The 19,074-nt window shown below is 43.8% G+C and overlaps 1 protein-coding gene across 1 annotated transcript in view; it reads left to right on the top strand.

Moving 5' to 3' along the window:
- thada (THADA armadillo repeat containing) overlaps positions 1–19,074 on the top strand; it is a 97,022-nt gene that overhangs the window by 17,385 nt on the left and 60,563 nt on the right. The window contains exons 23-27 of the mRNA XM_079280654.1: positions 1,990–2,122; positions 5,614–5,736; positions 5,872–5,994; positions 6,129–6,220; positions 13,327–13,416. Coding sequence (XP_079136780.1) covers positions 1,990–2,122; positions 5,614–5,736; positions 5,872–5,994; positions 6,129–6,220; positions 13,327–13,416 — 561 coding nt within the window. The remainder of the gene's footprint in view (positions 1–1,989; positions 2,123–5,613; positions 5,737–5,871; positions 5,995–6,128; positions 6,221–13,326; positions 13,417–19,074) is intronic.

The raw sequence follows: 19,074 nt of genomic DNA, 5'->3' as shown, positions 1-19,074 counted from the left end.
GGCCAAATATTTCTAAAAATACAAAAAAGAAACCAAAACATTGAGGTGTAGTTTTATATTTCAAAGCACTTTCAAGTCTTTCTTGTAGCTCCATGTTTTCCCTCTATGGCGTGTTGTGGAAGATGTCTTTGGCCCTGCGGCAGGTGACGAGCCACAAAACCCGTTGCAGCAGTGTTGACTTTGAACCGCCCAGCGCCGAGCAGTTAAAACAAAACTCACTTGTTTTGTTCTCGTGCAGAAACCAGTCGCGCGGCGTGTTGTGTAACGAGGGCGACATTCTAGCGGTTGTGTGGAGGAGCGCTGGTGTGTGTGTGTGTGTGTGTGTGTGTGTGTGTGTGTGTGTTTTCAGGAGGGGGAGAGCAGTGTGTGGATGGTGTGCAGGCCGTCTGCTGGGGTTATGGGGTGTTGATTGCGGGGTGCTTCACCGCGGTCTTTTGATGCTCTGCCTTGGGATCTGGCTCTGGTGTGTTCCACTGTGTTTGCACTCACTCACTGTGTCTCTATGTGTCTCTCTCCATTTTCTGCCAATTTCTTCTCCGGATTTCTTTTCCATCTCCCTTCACGTTCCCTTTTTTTCTGTCTCTCTTTAACTTGCTTCCCTGTTAGGGCATGTGCATTTATATCTGGAATTGTTTACAACAGTGTTTCCCAACCTTGTTTTGTCAGTCTCTATGTAAACCCTTCAACCATTACTTTCATCCAGCTAGTTAAACCCTTTATCCATTACTTTCAGCTAACTATTTAAACTATTCCATTATTTAGCTGTTTTAACTTCTCTGCTTGCTCACTTAATAGTTCACTTTTGCTTAGATGCAGCAGTGATCAGGTGTCATACTTATTATGGGGATTTAAAAGAGAAATCAAATTGAGCTACTTCACAATCTTTCTACATACCCCCCGGGCATCTGCAGACCCCATGGGGGTATTAGCACCCCTGGTTGGTTTACAGTACGTACTGCATGTATTTTTCAGTGAAGAAGTGTGTGATGAAGTACTGGAGGGTGTGTGGCAGCGCTGCACCCTCTCTGTCCTCCACATTGGATTGTTTTAATGTGTCCTCTCCGCTCCGCTGACTCTTGTTAACACAGCTGCGTCTTACAGAACAGTGCAGAGCTGTTTCTTGTGGGTGTGTGTTCACCAGACCTGCCTCAGATCATATTCTTAGCATTTGTCTTAAAACGCTCGGTGTACCCGATGCAGAAGAGGAACAGTGTGAATGTGTCACAAAGTTGTAATGTCAGCCACTTTTCAAATAGGTGCACACGAGACCAAAGGGTCCACATGTGATACGTTTGCTGGCTCTGACTTCATAAGAATCAAGTCTTTCCAGCGAATGAGGTGATTGATGATCTTTGCAGCTACTAGTTTGGAGTATTTCAAAACTAATCAAGTGTGTTAATGTGTGGTCCATAATTCAATCATGTATGACATTCGTGGCACCCTTTTTATGGAAACCTACGTTAAATATGTTGAAACAAACGTGATTTGCAGTCACATTATCTTGGTGTCTCAGTGGACTGTGTTTAGCTTTTTGGGAGACTTGACTTGATTTATCGTATGAGATTAAAGTCATGCAGCTGTGTTTCCATCTTGGGAACATGCATACAAAAAACTGTTTATGGGATTAAAAAGTGCAACGGGCAACTCTGTTGTGTCTAGAACATGGTACATATTCAAAAGTGCACTAATGTATTGTCTTTCACAAAATACAAGTTTTTAAAGAAATAGAAATGGAATTAGAACCAATGTTAGTAATTTAATCGTGATTCATAGGATGTAGTCATGTTTTAGTCGTCTCTTTGATGCAAGCATGTGTGTACAATTACTCACTCAAAAAGAGACACCCCCTATTCATTCTTTGTGTGTGTGTGTGTGTGTGTGTGTGTGTGTGTGTGTGTGTGTGTGTGTGTGTGTGTGTGTGTGTGTGTGTGTGTGTGTGTGTGTGTGTGTGTGTGTGTGTGTGTGTGTGTGTGTGTGTGAGTGTGAGAGGAGTGGGAGTCCGGCCCTGCAGCAGCTTCCGGCCCGCTGGCTGTCTGAGGTTCTGGAGGAGGTCAAGTCCAGTGACCCGTCGTCGAAGCTGTGTGCCACTCGACGCAGCGCTGGGATACCTTTCTACATCCAGGTGTGTAAGCACGGCCTTCAAAATGTCAGCGACCGAGTATCGCACGGTTGCTGTGGAGAGCGTCCAGGACGTCACCGCCATGTCCTGGGTTCATGCCATCATCGGGACAATTGCATGTCATACCGCTCTCTCTCTCTCTTTCTGTTTGTCTGTGTGTCTCTCTCTGTCTCTCTCTCTCTCCGTCTGTCTCTCGCACTGTCTCTCTCTGTCTCTGTCTCTTTGTCTGTATGTCTCTCTCTCTGTCTCTCTCTTTGTCTGTATGTCTCTCTCCCTGTCTGTCTTTCTCTCTCTCTCTCTCTCTCTCTCTCTTTCTCTCTTTCTCTCTTTCTGTTTCTCTCTTTCTCTCTCTCTCCCTGTCTCTGTCCCTCTCTCTCTCTCTCTCTCTCTCTCTCTCTCTCTCTCTCTCTCTCTCTCTCTGCCCCTCTCTCTCTCTCTCTCTGTCTGTCTCTCTCTCTCTCTCTCTCTCTCTCTCTCTGCCCCCTCTCTCTCTCTCTCTCTCTCTCTCTCTCTCTCTCTCTTTCTGTTTCTCTCTGTGTCTCTCTTTCTCTCTCTCTCCCTGTCTCTGTCCCTCTCTCTCTCTCTCTCTCTCTCTCTCTCTCTCTCTCTCTCTGTCTTTCCCTCCATTTCCAGTCTCCGTCTCATAAACTGTCAAATAACTGCAGACGGTGCTAATGTTGTATTGTTGAGTTGAAGAGGTGTAAACTGCGGGATGGTGACACCGTGAATCTAATCCCCTCTAAATAATAGACGCTGTAAAATCAAATGTAAATGAGGTACTAATGCTCCAATATACAACACAAGTATGAATCAAAAATGATAAATGCCGTATTTCTGGAAGTATTGCACAGTTGAATTGTTGTACAAGTAACTGTACAGCTGAAACATTATTGCACAAAGAGCAGTCAACAAATGATGGGGGACAAATTCGAATCCACTCTCGAGCCATGTGAGGGTCGAGGTTAAATCGGGTTGTGATATTGAATGTGCATGGGCACGGGAGGGTCAGTGAATGAATGTTGAAGCGCTCTTAGACGTTCAGTAACAGAACTCTTGAGTGTGGGATGTTTTGGGTTCCTGTTTACTCCAAAGTAGTGCAATCAGCAGTTCTTGGCATACCGCTGGAGCACTCATGCTGGAAGAACATTTCGTTTCTTAATCCAGCTGTCTTTTTTTTTTCTTTCTCACTGACACACTCGCATAGACAATCATAACACACACACACACACACACACGACCCCTCGTAGTCACCGGTCCCGCACACCTCTAACAGCGTGTTGTAATCTTTGACTAAACTCTCAACACTTGACTGACTCCGAGTCTGTTATGCGGCCGCAGCTCGCCTCCCCACTTCCTCTTGATTACTGATATTAAAACTAGACATGACAGAGTTCATGTTGTTATCACAGCGGTGATTTCAGAGTGGGGGCCGCTCTTTCTTGTGGTCTCGAGTGGGAGGCGCACCGCTGCATCGCTGACCTCACAGCCGCCCGGCTGGATTCAGCCAGAACTCGATTCTTCATTCTTTTATTTTGAAAATAGTTTCCCCCGAATGTTAATAAATAGCGCTACAGCTAAAGGTGAACGTGTAGGAACGTGACAAAGAGAACGCGTACGCAGGATTTCAGATGATGGTGAAGGAGACCGGGGGGAGAGCGGAGGGAGGAGCAGAAGGCGACACCTCGGCAGAGCTGCAGGGCTGCATTCTTTCACACAGAAAGACAAGAGTCAGATCCGGGTAGGCCGACTCCCGCGCTCGCCCTCATGCTGGTCTGCAGCAACCTGGGACAGACTTCACAGGAACCGGGCGGGCCCTCCTCTTCCTGTCAATCTTACTGCCCCCCCCCAAGAGTTCATAAGAGCCAGACTGTGCCTCCCCCATCCCTCCCAGGCCGTACTCCTAACCAGAACCCAGGCCAGACACACAGCTGGCTCCCATCAGCTCCCACAGTAAGATACCTCCTTCCTCACGCAGCAGCCGATTTCCTTCACCCCCCCCCCCCCCCCCACTCCCACGTGTATGCATGATGTCACTCAGTGAAGCCGTCGGTACAGGCAAACTGATGTAGTCATATAGCTGCGTCTTCATGTGATATGATACCGCTGTGTGCAGTGATGGGCATCATTCGGTTCAGTTTAGAGGTTTGCTGCTACAAGTTTACGACAAAACAAGTGGATGATTCAACTGATTTGCTGAAGTGGACTGTGTGTCGCAGGAGATTATTTTCGGATAGCCTGACACATTTCTTCCACAGTCTTTTATATCACATTTCCATCTGCAACTCACTTGTGAGCCGCACGGGGGAGCCAGACTGTTCAAAGTCCCTCCCCTTCTGCTGGACAACTGAGGGACCTTATTTCGGTAAAAAAACTGTCGAGGGTGAGAGACGAATAATAATTTGATCTTGTTTGAATCGTGCCATAAATTACACATCTGATGTTTTGTCAATTTAAAAGGTGTTTTATTCACGTCAGCAAAGTCGCATTTCGTCGTAAAACCGGCGTAGTAGTGAGGCGGTGAGAATATGTCATGAGGAAGACGACACGGCCAGAATGTGGCTTAAGTCGCGTATCTCGCTGACACTGCGATACTAGTCTACCGTACATATTTTTACCTAAATACGGTCACACGGGGGACACAGGAAGAGGCGGGGCTTTGCCGCTCCAGTATGAGGTGGTGTGGAAATGGCATTAAAGATGGTCAGGAATGTTGGTTTACTCTTCTCATGATTTATAGATGAGGCCTGTTGAGATTTGGGTCGTGATGGTTTGTCGTTTTTAAACACTGCTGTACAGTATATTGTAATGGCTGTTGTCAGAGGGTAAGCCGATGCACAGTAGCTTCTCTTTGTTCAAACTGACTTTTATTTAGGATATATTAAATAACATTGCATTATTATATTGAGTTTGATGAAACGGTGTCATGTTTTGTGTCTTTTTGCATTTGCTCTCAAAAACGAACCCTTTTTTCCGCTACATCTGAACTTAACAGGATGACAACATAATACCATCAGGACATATATTTATGTTCCACAATGAGGAACTGAGCAATATCTCACAATATGAATACCGGGGTGGAATCCAGTAATTGCTGCAGAAAGCTTCTGCTGCTGTTGAAAAGGTGGGAAAACAACAAGAACGAGAAAAAAAACACAAAAGCATCTCGGCCTCAACCGCTGCCGAAAATGACATCGTTCTTGAGGCAGCGGCGGGTTGTGGCTTGAGCCGACAAGTTTGGATATAAAGAAAAGAATAAAAAAAAAGAATCACAAGACTCTACCATGTAACGGTCAGCGGGCGAGATGCATCGTGGGTAACAGGCACCGGGTTTTTGGACAGGAAGAAGAAGGTCTGGAATGATAATCTTTCTGATGCACTCCTCTTTTAACAAAAATCTAAATCCACAATAGTCACGTTAGTATCTCCGACATGTTTACGTGTTGTGACTTTCTGGTGAACCTCCTTTTGAGTCTGCTGTGTTTGTATCTCCTCAGGCTCTGCTCTCCTCCGAGCCCAAGTCGTCCAGTTGCAGTCTGCTGAAAATGACCATGAGAGAGCTGATCGCTTTGGCCGAGCCCTCCGCCAGCGGGGCCACGGACAGCTCCACCGTCCCGCAGGTTTGACCACGCGCGAGTCCCACACCCGGTCACATCTCACCTGGGAGAGCGTTTCATGTGTATGTTGCCGCTGTGGTGAGCTCTTAATGTGACCCTGCCGAATGGTTCCATGTTTCCCGTTGTGCGTCGCCGCAGGTCCACGCTCTGAACATCCTCCGGGCTCTGTACAGGGACACTCGTCTGGGGGAAAACGTCATTCCCTTCGTCTCGGATGGAATGCAGGCTGCCGTGCTGGGCTTCACCTCTCCTGTTTGGGCTGTGAGTTTGGAAGTTTTCTACCTTTTATTGTTGTCTGACTGATTGAAACGCACACCGCATTTATATCGATGAGGGTTTGACCACAGAGACGAAACACATACGCTCTCTCACGGTCTCCTGCTTTTGTTTCCCAGGTGAGGAACTCCTCCACTCTTCTCTTCAGCACTCTGATCACGAGGATCTTCGGGGTGAAGAAAGGGAAGGACGAGCACTCGAAAAAGAACAGGTCTGCTGCTTCTCCCGCTCTCTTAAGCTGCTCCACTAATAACGGTTTGCTCTCGTGTGCGTCAGGGCGGAATGAGATGCTTTTACAGTTGAATGGAAAGTGCAAGTCGGTGGTTGTGTGTGCAAAAAAAGTCACAATTATTAGTTCAAAAAAGTTCTCGGCAACGAGCGAAAACTACTTTCTCTTTTGAAAATTAAACTTTTGATTATTTTTTTTCTTTAAATATTTAATTTGAATTCATGAAAATAAGTTGTGAAAGTATAAAAGACCGTAGAACATTTTTAGAAGTATACACTTACTTTTGTCTCATAAGTTGTTAATAAGCAATTTTGGAGTTGTTTTTTTTTTTTTACCACTAGAGAATTGATAAAAGAAAATAATCAAAAATCCCTTTAACATTTCACATCAAGACACCAAGACTTTAAGGAACACCGCAGAAAAATCCGTGCCGTGATTTGGGATCAGAAACCTTCGACATTCTGAGTTTTTTCCCCGTCAGTCTGGCAATAGAACATCACATTTCTCTGCAGTACATCACCACTCAGCAAAATGACCAAGAAAGCAAACAATTCAGAGGACTCAAAGTAAAAGAAGCACGTGTACGACAGTGGTTGTTTTACACCAGCGGGGGTCACTGTCGTTACATCCCTCCGGCTAAAACACCGGTCACTCGCCTCTCGAACCCACCGCTGATCACTCCTCATGCAGATGTAGGGCTCCACTGCTGCTCATCCAGCAGCAAGGAGAGGACTCTGGAGGGAAGGAAAGAAGGAAAGGGCACTTTTACGTGGAAAAATAAACAACAAACTTCTCACTCGTTATAAAAACAGCTGTGACCAATGGGTGCTCTATTGTATTGAGGGTCGTCCCTCGATCAGAGGATCGGTGGTCGGAAGACTAGAAAAGGGCTGAACAAGTGTGTGTGAAAGGACAATTACACACATGCAGAAAGCTACATGTCTGGTCTTATGAGGGCTGGAAATGTTTATTTGTTTCTTACATTATTGTCTGGGGTACAAAAATGTACTTTGACGTATAGTATGGGAATATTGTTGTAACAGCATTCAGACCATTCGGCACGAAAAGGTGTCAGACAAAAGTCAAGGTGATGATAATTCAACTAAATCTGTTGATGGATAATCAGTAGACAGTACATCTCAGTCAGTTCGTCATTGTTGTAGACGGACATTAAGGCTGATGAACCCCTCTTCGTCGGCCGTGCGCTTTTTTAAAATTTTGGGGGTACAATTTCACCTTAAATTCCACAGTCACAATCGGCAGCAACACAGGTGGTAAAATGCATTTTCAGGGCAAAAGTGTTGAGATTTACCAGAAACATACAAATCCCAAATCCACTAACCCACATGTCCCAAATGATCTGCCTCTCGTGTCGATTGTCATTTTGTTTGAGGAGCCGTCGGCTCTCGTTTCGGTGGAGAAGGATGGAACCGCTCGGTCAAAATGAGGTGGACTTGTCCAAATGAAGGAATCCGCTCCGCGGTTACACTGTCTCAGTTTTAGTTGGAAGGTTATCAGTTGTTTGACTGCTTTGCTGTCAAGGATTGTCTAGAGTTTCCAGAGGTTTCTGGAAAAGAGTCTTGTCAAACAACCCTCCCAAGTATCTCCAGAGCTCTGTAGTGAAAATGATACCAAGTGTTCTTTCCACATGTGTTTTATGACTTGTTGCATCCAACTGACATGCTGGATAGGTGGAGCTTAGCACTAATGCTGCAACAGGTTCCATAGGTTTATATAATCACAGATTATACAAAAATCTCCCCAAAATGTACGTTTTGTTTGGTGGTATCACAAAGTGTATTGGCTCCGTTTTCTAGTTTTTTCTGTTCTTTATTTGCACAAAAATTGTTTCTGGACACTCAAAGAAATGTCTGTTCCACATATTGTGACATATTGAAACATCAAATACCTGCAAAACTGCTGACATTGAACAGCCTCACCTATAATGTTTGCCATGCTAACACGCTAAACCAAGATGGGGAACATGGTAAGCATTCCATCTCCTCAACATCAGCATGTTAGCGTTGCGTTAGCCTTTAGCTGATAGCACTGCTGCGCAGTAGAGCCTCACTGAGCTGTTAGCATGTAGACAGTGGGGTATCTTCTACCAGATTTCAGAAATATCCAAGCTTCCAAACCGTAATTATGACTTGGTAGATTGACCAGAACGATATTTATATTTAACTCCGATATGGTGATGCTAAGCTTAGCTAACCATGTCCCCGCTCCAGCTCCGTGTTTTATATTAACTGGAATAGTGAACGTGGTAAATATTGTACCTGCTAAACATCAGCATGTTCGCATTGTCCCTGTTAGCATGCTGCTACGAACGATATGTGACGATACACTCCACTCACAATATGACACAGTTGACCCTTCTGGGTTCAGATGTGATTTCTCAAATGTTTGGTTCCAAAATTAAATTTGAGAACAAATTAGGACTCAAAAAGATTTTCTTTTTTTTTGCAAAAATCTACAAAGTATATTTTCTCTTAACTTTTCTCTATCAATATAAAGACTCCTTTTTTTTTATTGCTGAGGCGGGATATATACTATGCAAAACAATGCATACTTCAGACAGTTGTGAACTTGTGATCGGAGCTTGCTGTTTGAAAAGAGCACCTATTTAAATGCATCACAACTTTACTGTATCGCAAAGCATCCATGCATTCCTACATGCTAGCATTAGCATTTAGCTCAAGGCATGAGTGTGCCTGTAAGTAGAGCCTGTTGGCATGTAGAGTCGACTCTTAGTCTTGTTAAACCTGTTAAATCTCTGCTATTTGGAAATGTAAAGCTGCATAGTGACCTTGTACAGCCATAGACTGTATATAAGAAGTGGACGTAGACTCATTGGTTTGTGGACTGTCGTTATGAAGCCTCGAGTTTGGCATGTTGGCCGTCGCCATCTTGATTTTTTGCAACCAGTGAAAGGAAGTGACCCGTAGGAGGAGGAGACACGTAGAGATGCTGTCTATGGCTTGGGGAGAGCGCTGTCTATCAAAAGATAGCCCCGCCCTAAAGCATACTCTGCTTTATGGTCTATTTTGATGGGACAATATTTTACTAAAAGAACATCATGCTGTATTAAAAAAGACTTGAAACTAGAGTTTGAGACCATAAACTCATGTTTACAATGTTTACTGAGGTAATAATCCAAGTATGAAGTAGAGTCGTTTTCTCATAGACTTCTGTACAACCAGCCTTCTTTTAGCATCCAGAGGAGTTGCTCTCTGATGGCCGTTAGAAAGAATGCAGGTTTAAGGCACTTCAGCATTGGCTTCACTTTTCGGAACCGGAGGTTGCCGCCTGTGTACACCATGAAACCAAAGTATACAAAAGGTTTCTATGATTGATACGTTGCTAGCCCCTGTTAGAACCGATGGAGTGATTCAGAGCACATCAAAACAAACAGGAACAATAATGTGCATGTTCTGTAGTTGTACTGAGGTCTACGTTGAGCCCAGAGGTGATGTGTTAACCCGCAGGGTAGAGGTTCACAGGGCTGGTGCCGTGTTCCAGGAAGCTCCGTCTGGTTCCCTTCACTGTATTTCAACTGGCCCCTGAATACTCTTAACCAAGCCAAGGCCTCTCCTGTTTATCTCGACTGTTTTCACTTGTTTTTAGTCTGCTGTCTCTGCCTTTGTACAGCTGTCGGTTACCCGTGTGGGGTTATTTTTATATGCATGCTGCAGGGTTTATGTGCTGTGATTAATGACAAATAGAAAATTAGAATTTAAACTCCAAGTTGCATTTTAGTGTCTTTACGATTGTAGTTTTTTTCACATCTATATTTTTAGTTTGAGTCATTATTTTATGTTAACAGTGCTCTTGTAGGATGTCTTTCGTCATTGCAGTAAACCTCATCGTATCGACCTGAATCACAGAACTATGCGTGTACGAGCGAGAAAAGCTTCTGTGTCTTTGAGAGTTTTCGGTTGTCGTATGTCTGGTTTCTGTTATTCCCACATTTCCCGCAGCAGAAAATGCATCGTGACAGCTTGTCCACTCTGATATTTGGCTGCGTGTCCGCTCAGCCTCTTGCCCCCCCCCCCCCCCCCCCCCCCCCCCCCCACACACACACACGCAGACACTGGTTTATCTACAGCATTGTGTGTGTATTCCGTGTGTTTGGGAGGGACTTCTCACTGTCTGGGGGAGTTTCAGCTGTGTATTTGTACACCGTTACTTCCAGAGTCCAGACGTACTGTTTGCTTGTGGATCGTCGTCCCGTTGAGCTCGGGCTCCTCGGCGCATCGATGTCGATCCGATATGGTCGCTGAGATGAATGCATTCGTAAACAAAGCCGACAGAGAGAAGATTGTTCTCTGCATTCCGACCGAAGCCTCCAGCTTTGTCTCCAGCCTCCACTCCTCACTTTGCACTTAGTGCACATGCATAACTGTCCATATTCATGTTACTTAGATGTTTTTCATGGCTGTCTTATTTTCCTTCTTTTACGTTAGCAAAAGTACACAACGATAAGATTCTCCTTTTACGCATCCCGCTTAAGTTAAAGAGCTCATTGTGACTGCTTTGTATACAGCTTGGTAGTTTTATCCAGTTGTCAGTTTGTCTGCGACAAAAATGTATGTTCTGTTTTCTGACTTTTATTTAATCTTTGCTGTTTTATTAAATATTGTGTATTTTATTTCATATTTTTACCTTTTTTGGGGTCTTGACCAGTTATTTAAACTCGGCGGCAACCTCCGGTTCTGAAGAGAGAAGCTGACGCGGAAGAGTCTTAAAACTTTTATTTTCTCTACTGACCAGCAGGGGGCGACATCTCCAGTTGCCAAAAGAAGTCTGATTGAATGGAAGTCTATGGGAAGATGACCCTTTACTCTCTTGATTTATTACCTCAGTAAACATTGTAAACATGAGTTTATGGGCTCAATCTCTAGTTTCAAGTCTTCTTCAATACAGCATGATGTTCATTTAGTAAATGATGGTCCATTCAGAGTCAAACAGACCATAAAGCAGGGGATGCTTTAGGGCGGGCTTACTGTGATTGACAGTATACGTCACTCCTCCCCATTCCAAATATGGTAACTTCCATTCACCGGTTGCAAAAAGTCAAGATGGCGACGGCCAAACTGCCGAACTCGAGGCTTCATAACGACGGTCCACAAACCAATGGGTGACATCACGACGACTACGTCCACTTCTTATGTGCAGTCTATGATTTAAACCCACCCGGGATGTTTAGAGGGGAAATATCTCTCTGATGGAACTGCTAGGAAATCATTCAGGTAAAATCTTAGTAACTACAGCTGTCCAATAAACGTTTAGGTGTAAAAGGTATGACACACAGTGGTGTAGAAGAATAACAAATACACAAACTAGGTACACGAAGCACAAGTTAATGCACTTAGCTACTGTTCTCCGCCACATTTGATTTAATAAACTTCGGTGTATACATTCTGAAAACTCACTTTGTGCAACAGCTAATCAAAAGTAATGCAGCTCTCACACACACACACACACACACACACACACACACACACACACACACACACACAGCTGCAAGCCCACAAACATGACCAGGCCTTTTCACTTACACCCCCTCCTCTCTCCTCCTCTGTGACCCCTACCTCTTTTTACTCTGTCTAATCTGCTCCGACACAACCTCTGACCTTTGACCTCCAGGCAGCAGAGTCTTGTCAGGCCGAGAGACTCTCATTAGAGAGGGCGAGGAGCGCACACACACACACACACACACACACACACACACAGTGTTCACAGTCCTGTATTGTTCCACGGTGAAGCTTAAACGTCCAGATTTAGATTTCACTTCGATGCAGTGAGAGTGTGTCGTTCTCCTCACACTTTATATCACAAGAGGCAACATCCAGGTTGAAAAACGGGGTTTTAAAACCTACACACACGACTCTCTTTCATACCATGACGGTGCTTGCTGCTAACTTGGTCCAGAGCGAGAGAGAGAGAGAGAGAGTATGCACACGTCGGTCCAGAATCGACTGAGGCAGTTATGCGACCTCTCCAGGCTTGTGATCATGCGCTTGGCAGACCAGACCTCTCGCCTTCAGGAGCGACTTGATTTAGACGGTGCAGAGTTAAATCCACAACTTTATTGGCCCTGAGGCTGAATGGCGGTTGCTGCAGCGAGACCACCAGCACTAAAAATATAAAAAGTTGTCGTTTTATTGACTGTTGCGTGCGTGTGAATACGCAAGGCCGTAGCACACGGCCCAGTATATGTGAACACACACACACACACACACACACACGCACACACAGTTGTGACTGCTCGTTTCCGGCTGCAGCAGGCGAAGCAAACAGAGAGGCTGGATTTGTTTAGGTAGAGACGTCTTTGGCACAAGACCAGGCTTCATCAGGATCAGTGCTCTCTCTCTCTCCATCCGCTCCCACTGCTGTTTCTCGTTGCATCACTTTTATGTGGAACATATGAATTTAATCACGACTATCGGGTCATTTCATTTCGCTGAAATTCAAGTAAATCAGCTTATACTCCCAATTAATTCTGCTCTCTGTTGACAAGGGCCACCATGAGGCTTTGTGCTTTTGCATTAAATGTCTGGAAATGGATTGTTATGAAATGTTATACAGACATCCACCTCAGGATGAAATGACATAACTTTGGTGACTTTTCTTTTTGCTCATTCAGCTGGTCTAAATATTAAAATAATCTTTTTCTTTGGTTTATGACCAGATTCCTGTAAATATAGAAAAAAAACCCATTCCCATCAGCCTCAGCTGTTCCATGTTTAGTGTTAATTAGCAAATGTTAGCATGCTAACTAAAATGATGACCATGCTAAACATTATACCTGCTAAACAGCATCCCATTATTGACTTCATGAGCATGTTGGCATCTAGCGTAGAGCCTCACATAGCCAGTAGCATGGTTGCGAAAATAATTGTGTTCAATTATTATAAACTTCTTTAAGCCTTAAAACTTAAGCATGGAACCGTTAGCATGAACTACGGAGCCCCGGAAGTCCCAAAATACGATTGAGACGGTAAAGTGTACTTCAGAGGGGCCGTTTGAGAATCCTTCTTCTTACTGTTAATCAGTTCATTATTCTCTCCGTCTCGCTCCATCAGGATGACGGGCCGAGAGTTCTTCACTCGTTTTCCGGCTCTCTATCCGTTCCTCCTGAACCAGCTGGAGGAGGCTGCAGCCACGGTGGAAAGGTGAGGTCGTCCTCCCCTGATCCACACACACACACACACACACACACACACACACACGCTCCACAGTCAGCCCGATGCCGTGGCTTTTCACACCCCCATGTCCCATGACAGGCTTTATTTTTACCTTCATTTAAGCCCTATGGGAGCGCTTTCTCTTTCTTTTATTAAGCTGTGGTGTTCTTTCGTGCTGGCAGGAGAGACGAGGAGGAAGAGGTGAAGTTTGTGCAACTTTTCATCAGATTGTGGGAACATGAACTATGAACTGTTTTCTCCAATCGAGTAGCATTGTGTGGGCCTTTTTTCTCTCTCCAGAGTATCACTTTCGCAACTATTTGCTCAAAGAATAAGACTTTACGACGGAGTAAAGTAGAGTCTCGTCGGGATTTGGTTTAGTTTTTTTCCCCCCCTTGGCTTCATCTTCGTCAGCTCAGTCCAAACTCCTTCATTACCCGTCTAGCAGCTCCCCAGGCGGCCTTATCTTAATATGGATCTAATTAATTGAACGCTCTCTGAGACCGGCTCTTTCGCAATTCCCCTCACTCCCTTCGACCCCTTGTTAAAAACATTTGCAGATTTTCCCATGGAACCAGATCCCGGCCGTCCGACTTCCCACATCGTCTCGACGCATCGCGCCACCCGACCGCACTGTAGCAACGCGCTGCAGGACAGGAGGCAGGAGAGCTGCTGTTAGTGGTTTGTGGATGTCGAGAGTACAAGTGCATTGCCGGGAATGGGTCACAATACAACGCTCGTACATTGTCTTGACCTAAAACCAGACGACGACAGTCACGGTCTTTGGTTATTTACCGTCTGAACCCCAAGCAGTGTCAGTTTGTCCGTCCGGTACGGACGTGGATGTAAACTGCAACAGGCGGCTGACGGTAGTTCTAGTTTGCTCCCGTGACCTTTTACTCAGTGTTTTTTCACTACAATATGTAAAGTCCTGCACCGCTATGGAAACCGCACAGTCATGGCTAGAAGTAGAGAGAACTCAAAAAACAGTTATTTAGATAAAATACTAAAATCAGAAAACTAAGGAGTCTATGCATCCAACATTTATCCAAGTGCCCACAAGTGTTCCCAATATTGAAGGGGGAGGGGGGGACACACACACACACACACACACACACACACACACTATACATAATAAACTATTTACATTTTTACAACCTCTACTTACGGCCTCTCTTGTCGTCTTTGTTTAGCAGCCTGCAGTTCATTTCTGTCACGTGACTTTTACACCGACAGTCGAGAGCGAAGAGCGCAGCATTAAATGTTTTTGTCTCAACTTTAAATGAGAATAAAGTGGTGTTGATGGAGTATCACTGTTTTAAGCTCAGCTTTGCTTATGTTTGCTGACGGAAGAGCTCCTCGCACACGATTCCTTCAAGGACCGTCGGAAATTTGACGATAAGTTCCGTTTTTACAGTGTCTGGCTTTGAAAAAGGTGTTTTTTGGCGATTCAATTTTTTTTAATAAAAATTGATAATCAATTAAATCAGGGGTCGTCAACGTTTTTCAGGCCAAGGACCCCAAACTGATAGAGAGATGGAGCAGGGACCCCGACTATATAAATTGTATAAAATTGTGTTTTATATTAAACTGGGCCTAGTGCCATGAATAGCTCTTTATTGTGCATTCATTACTAAGCTATTCAAATAATACGCAGGTTCATATATTCATGTTTTTATTTTAAACATGTGCAAGGTACAGTGAGTAGGGTGGCCGTGACACTGCCATTCATAAAGATAGCTTGTCAGCTGATACCAATGCCAATATCAACATTGTCTGTCAGTTGCATGATAATCATGCATACAAGCTATTCACATTGATGTTTTCATTTTAAACATAAATGTGGAAACGAAAAATGAGTGATGGCCTATTAGTGCCACTGCCATGCATAAACATACCTGTTATCTTTCATACAATACTGAACTATTAACATAATGGACACATTCATGTTTAGAGAACATTTTTTTATTATTTTTTTAATTGTCTAATCAACCAAACATTTCGCGGACCCCCTATTGAAGACCTCTGAATTAAATGAAGACCTCACACATCCCCCCCCTCCTCCTCCATACCTGCTTGCTGCTATAAGTGTTTTTTTAGTTTTAGTGAAAAACACATAGCGTCTCTCTTTCTATATATTTCTGTCATCAGTGTTTTTGGTTTCATCTTTGGTGTCACTTCCTTTGCTTTGACTCACAGACTCCATTCTGTGGCCTCATAGCTAAGGAGGCTACTTATTGTTCGCACATTGTCAGATTCCTACTGTTATCATCTCAGTGTAGCAAACAGGTTCATCTCTGAAACTATTTCAGGTCAGTGCCCACATGTTAAACTGCCGGGCAGTGATTTGCTGCAGCGCAAACAGTCTCATCGGCCGCTGCGTTCACTTCCAGAGAAAACAGTTTTCTCACATCAGATTCCAAGTACCTTTCTGTAATTCCCCAAACAAAGCTGCTGATTTATTTGTCTGCCAGTTGACTTAATGGCAAACTTAAGCTTTAGTTTACTTTAGGGCTTCTTCCCTTTCACTGCTTTCTGAATGAAGAACACAAACACTTAAGGTCGGCGTTCTGTTTCCACTCTCTTTTAAAAGACGCTCGACAAAAATAGCCTTTAGACCAAACACTGGTCTGGAGGTGATTGAGGAGTTTTGGGGGAGAGAGGGCGGACATTCGCGGAAGAGCTCAACGTGAGATTTGAGATCGTAATTAAATGCCGCGGAGTCTCTCTTTCATCAAGCGTTTCTGCCTCCAGCTGTATCCCAGCGAGGCCTAATATGTCCCGCCTCTATGACATCACATCCTGTCCCGTTGTGCTCGACTAAACTGTGACGCTAAACACATCGGACCTCTTACTAATTGGGCTGTGATTACATTTCCCAGATTGCAGATGTATGGCAGTCCCAGCGGATTGTTCTGCGTGTGTGTTATTGTTGAATGGAGTCATGAGAAGCATGGAGAGGTTTTCCCTTGTACAAAATATTTTCCCTTGTTATCGGAGGATATTTTCCCTTGTTATAGGAGGATATTTTCCCTTGTTATCGGAGGATATTTTCCCTTGTTATAGGATATTTTCCCTTGATATTTTCCCTTGTTATAGAGGATATTTTCCCTTGTTATAGAGGATATTTTCCCTTGTTATAGAGGATATTTTCCCTTGTTATCGGAGGATATCTTCCCTTGTTATAGAGGATATTTTCCCTTGTTATAGGAGGATATTTTCCCTTGTTATAGGAGGATATTTTCCCTTGTTATAGAGGATATTTGCCCTTGTTATCGGAGGATATTTGCCCTTGTTATCGGAGGATAGTTTCCCTTGGTATAGGGGGATATTTTCCCTTGTTATAGAGGATATTTGCCCTTGTTATCGGAGGATATTTGCCCTTGTTATCGGAGGATAGTTTCCCTTGGTATAGGGCAGGCATGTCCAAAGTCCGGCCCGCGGGCCAATCACGGCCCGAGGTCAGATTTTATACGGCCCGCGCCTTCTGTCTTAAAATGCATTATTTATGGCCCGCCAGCACAGTCAAAACGGAATGAATAAATCATACAAATTCAACATGCAATTCCTATTTTTACCTCATGGTGGCAGCACCACTCTGTAACTGTCTGGCTGTTTGAAATTGGCTCTGACCCTTGAACTGTCATGGCTACGGCAAGTAAAAAAAGGAAAGTCGATAATGAGGGCGCCGCTTCCAGGAGAGGTGGAGATCGCAATATTTTTTTCACCGAAAACCGAAACAACTGTGTCTCCATAATTTGTCATGAGACTGTTGCCTTGTTTAAGGAATATAATGTAAAGAGACACTACGAGACCAAACGTGCTAATGCTACAACAAGCTATCAGAGAGCGTCCGTGCTAGAAAAGTGAAGCAACTCCAAGATAACTTGGCCACACAGCAGCGGTCCCTTTCACATGAAAACATCATCAAAGTAAGCTGCGGAGTGGCCGTGGTAATTGCTAAACATGACAAACCTTTTACGGAATGTGAGGTTATCAAAGACTGTGTTATGAAAATAGCAGAAAACATTTGCCCCGAGAAGAAGACAGAGTTTGCTAATGTTTGCCTCGCTCGTAACACTGAAGAGCTATCATCAGATACGAAGAGACAACTTGATTTTTTTCGTGAGCCTGTTTCATGTGTGTTGAATTTAAATGTTAGACAACTTTTCATCACCCTCACTAAGTCATATTTAAGATTGTCTTGAGGTGAGAATATTGATCGGTTCCTATGTAATTAGCTTTTAGATGGCTTGTTCTTTGTTATCTGACTTTCAAGATGTGAAAGAAAGGCAGAATAGTTGTTGAGATGTGTTCACACATGAATGCTTACATTTGGTTACATTGCTATTTGCTGTCATTGAAAATAAAATGATAAAATAACAATGTATGTATAGGCTACTTGTATTGTTTAAAATAATGTCAGCAGGGACTGTTGGCCCTTGGGCATTTTCACATTATCAAATTTGGCCCTCTTTGAAAAAAGTTTGGACACCCCTGGTATAGGGGGATATTTTCCCTTGTTATCGGAGGATATTTTCTCTTGTTGTAGGATATTTTCCCTTGTTATCGGAGGATATTTTCCCTTGTTATCTGAGGATATTTTCCCTTGTTATCTGAGGATATTTTCCCTTGTTATCTGAGGATATTTTCCCTTGTGATAGGATATTTTCCCTTGTGATAGGATATTTTCCCTTGTTATCGGAGGATATTTCCCCTTGTCATATTTGTGGACATTTACTTTTTAAGTAGTTCTCATAATCAATCTATCTTCTAAGTCTAAAACATGGAAGACAATAGTTTTGCTGAAGGAGCTTGCCAGTGTTTTTGCACATTATAGCCAATTTAATCCAAATCTCATTTATAATTTGTTTCTGCCAACATGCTGGGATATTTTCCCTTGGAATGTGGGGATATTTTCACCATACATGCTGCTAAATTTATGCTGCTAAAGTTTGAGTGGTTTTATTAACACCAAGATAAAGTACTCAAGCAGATATAAAACTCACTGAACCTTTTGGGGGAGTTGATCTTCACTTCATCCTTTTAAAGAGCTGGACTCTTGACTGTGGGACAAGAAGGAGTAAAACAGATCTGAAGGCAAAGCAATGGCCCTACTCCCTATTAGATACCCGATATTCAAACAGTCATTGTCCTGTCTTTATACTGTAGTCGGGAGGTTTTTTTCCCTCCGTCCTTCCTTCACTGCGAGTGTGTCAGAGTGAAACTGTGAAACCGCTGGCAGAGACGGACGGTTTCCATTGCGACTCAGTTGGCAGCGACAGGGTTTAGATGGAGGAGGAGAGGGAGCTCAAGGGAGGGCGAGGAGATGACTGTACCGGAGCGTGGGTGGCTTCAGATGTGTAGGAATGCAGCCCTGCTACATTTTGATTTGGAATTTTGATTATGTGTGATAGTTATGGGGATGCACTAAATACAGTGTGAGCTAGCAGGCGCTTATATTAGCTTAGCCTGGTGTAACTTAGCTTAGCCTAGCTTAGCTTATCTTAGTGTGAAGAGTGTAGGTACATCACACTCCAATTTGTGTACATTCAAGGTACTCGTTCTTTACTTTAGTGTCATGTTTTTTTTGCAACGTTCTACTAATATTGTACTTTTTACTCCACTACACCTCAGAGGTACATA

Source organism: Melanostigma gelatinosum (assembly GCF_949748355.1).
Source record: "Melanostigma gelatinosum genome assembly, chromosome: 12".
Lineage (NCBI taxonomy): Eukaryota > Metazoa > Chordata > Actinopteri > Perciformes > Zoarcidae > Melanostigma > Melanostigma gelatinosum.
Note: the sequence above shows the minus strand (reverse complement) of the source record. Positions and strands in the feature narration are given on the sequence as shown.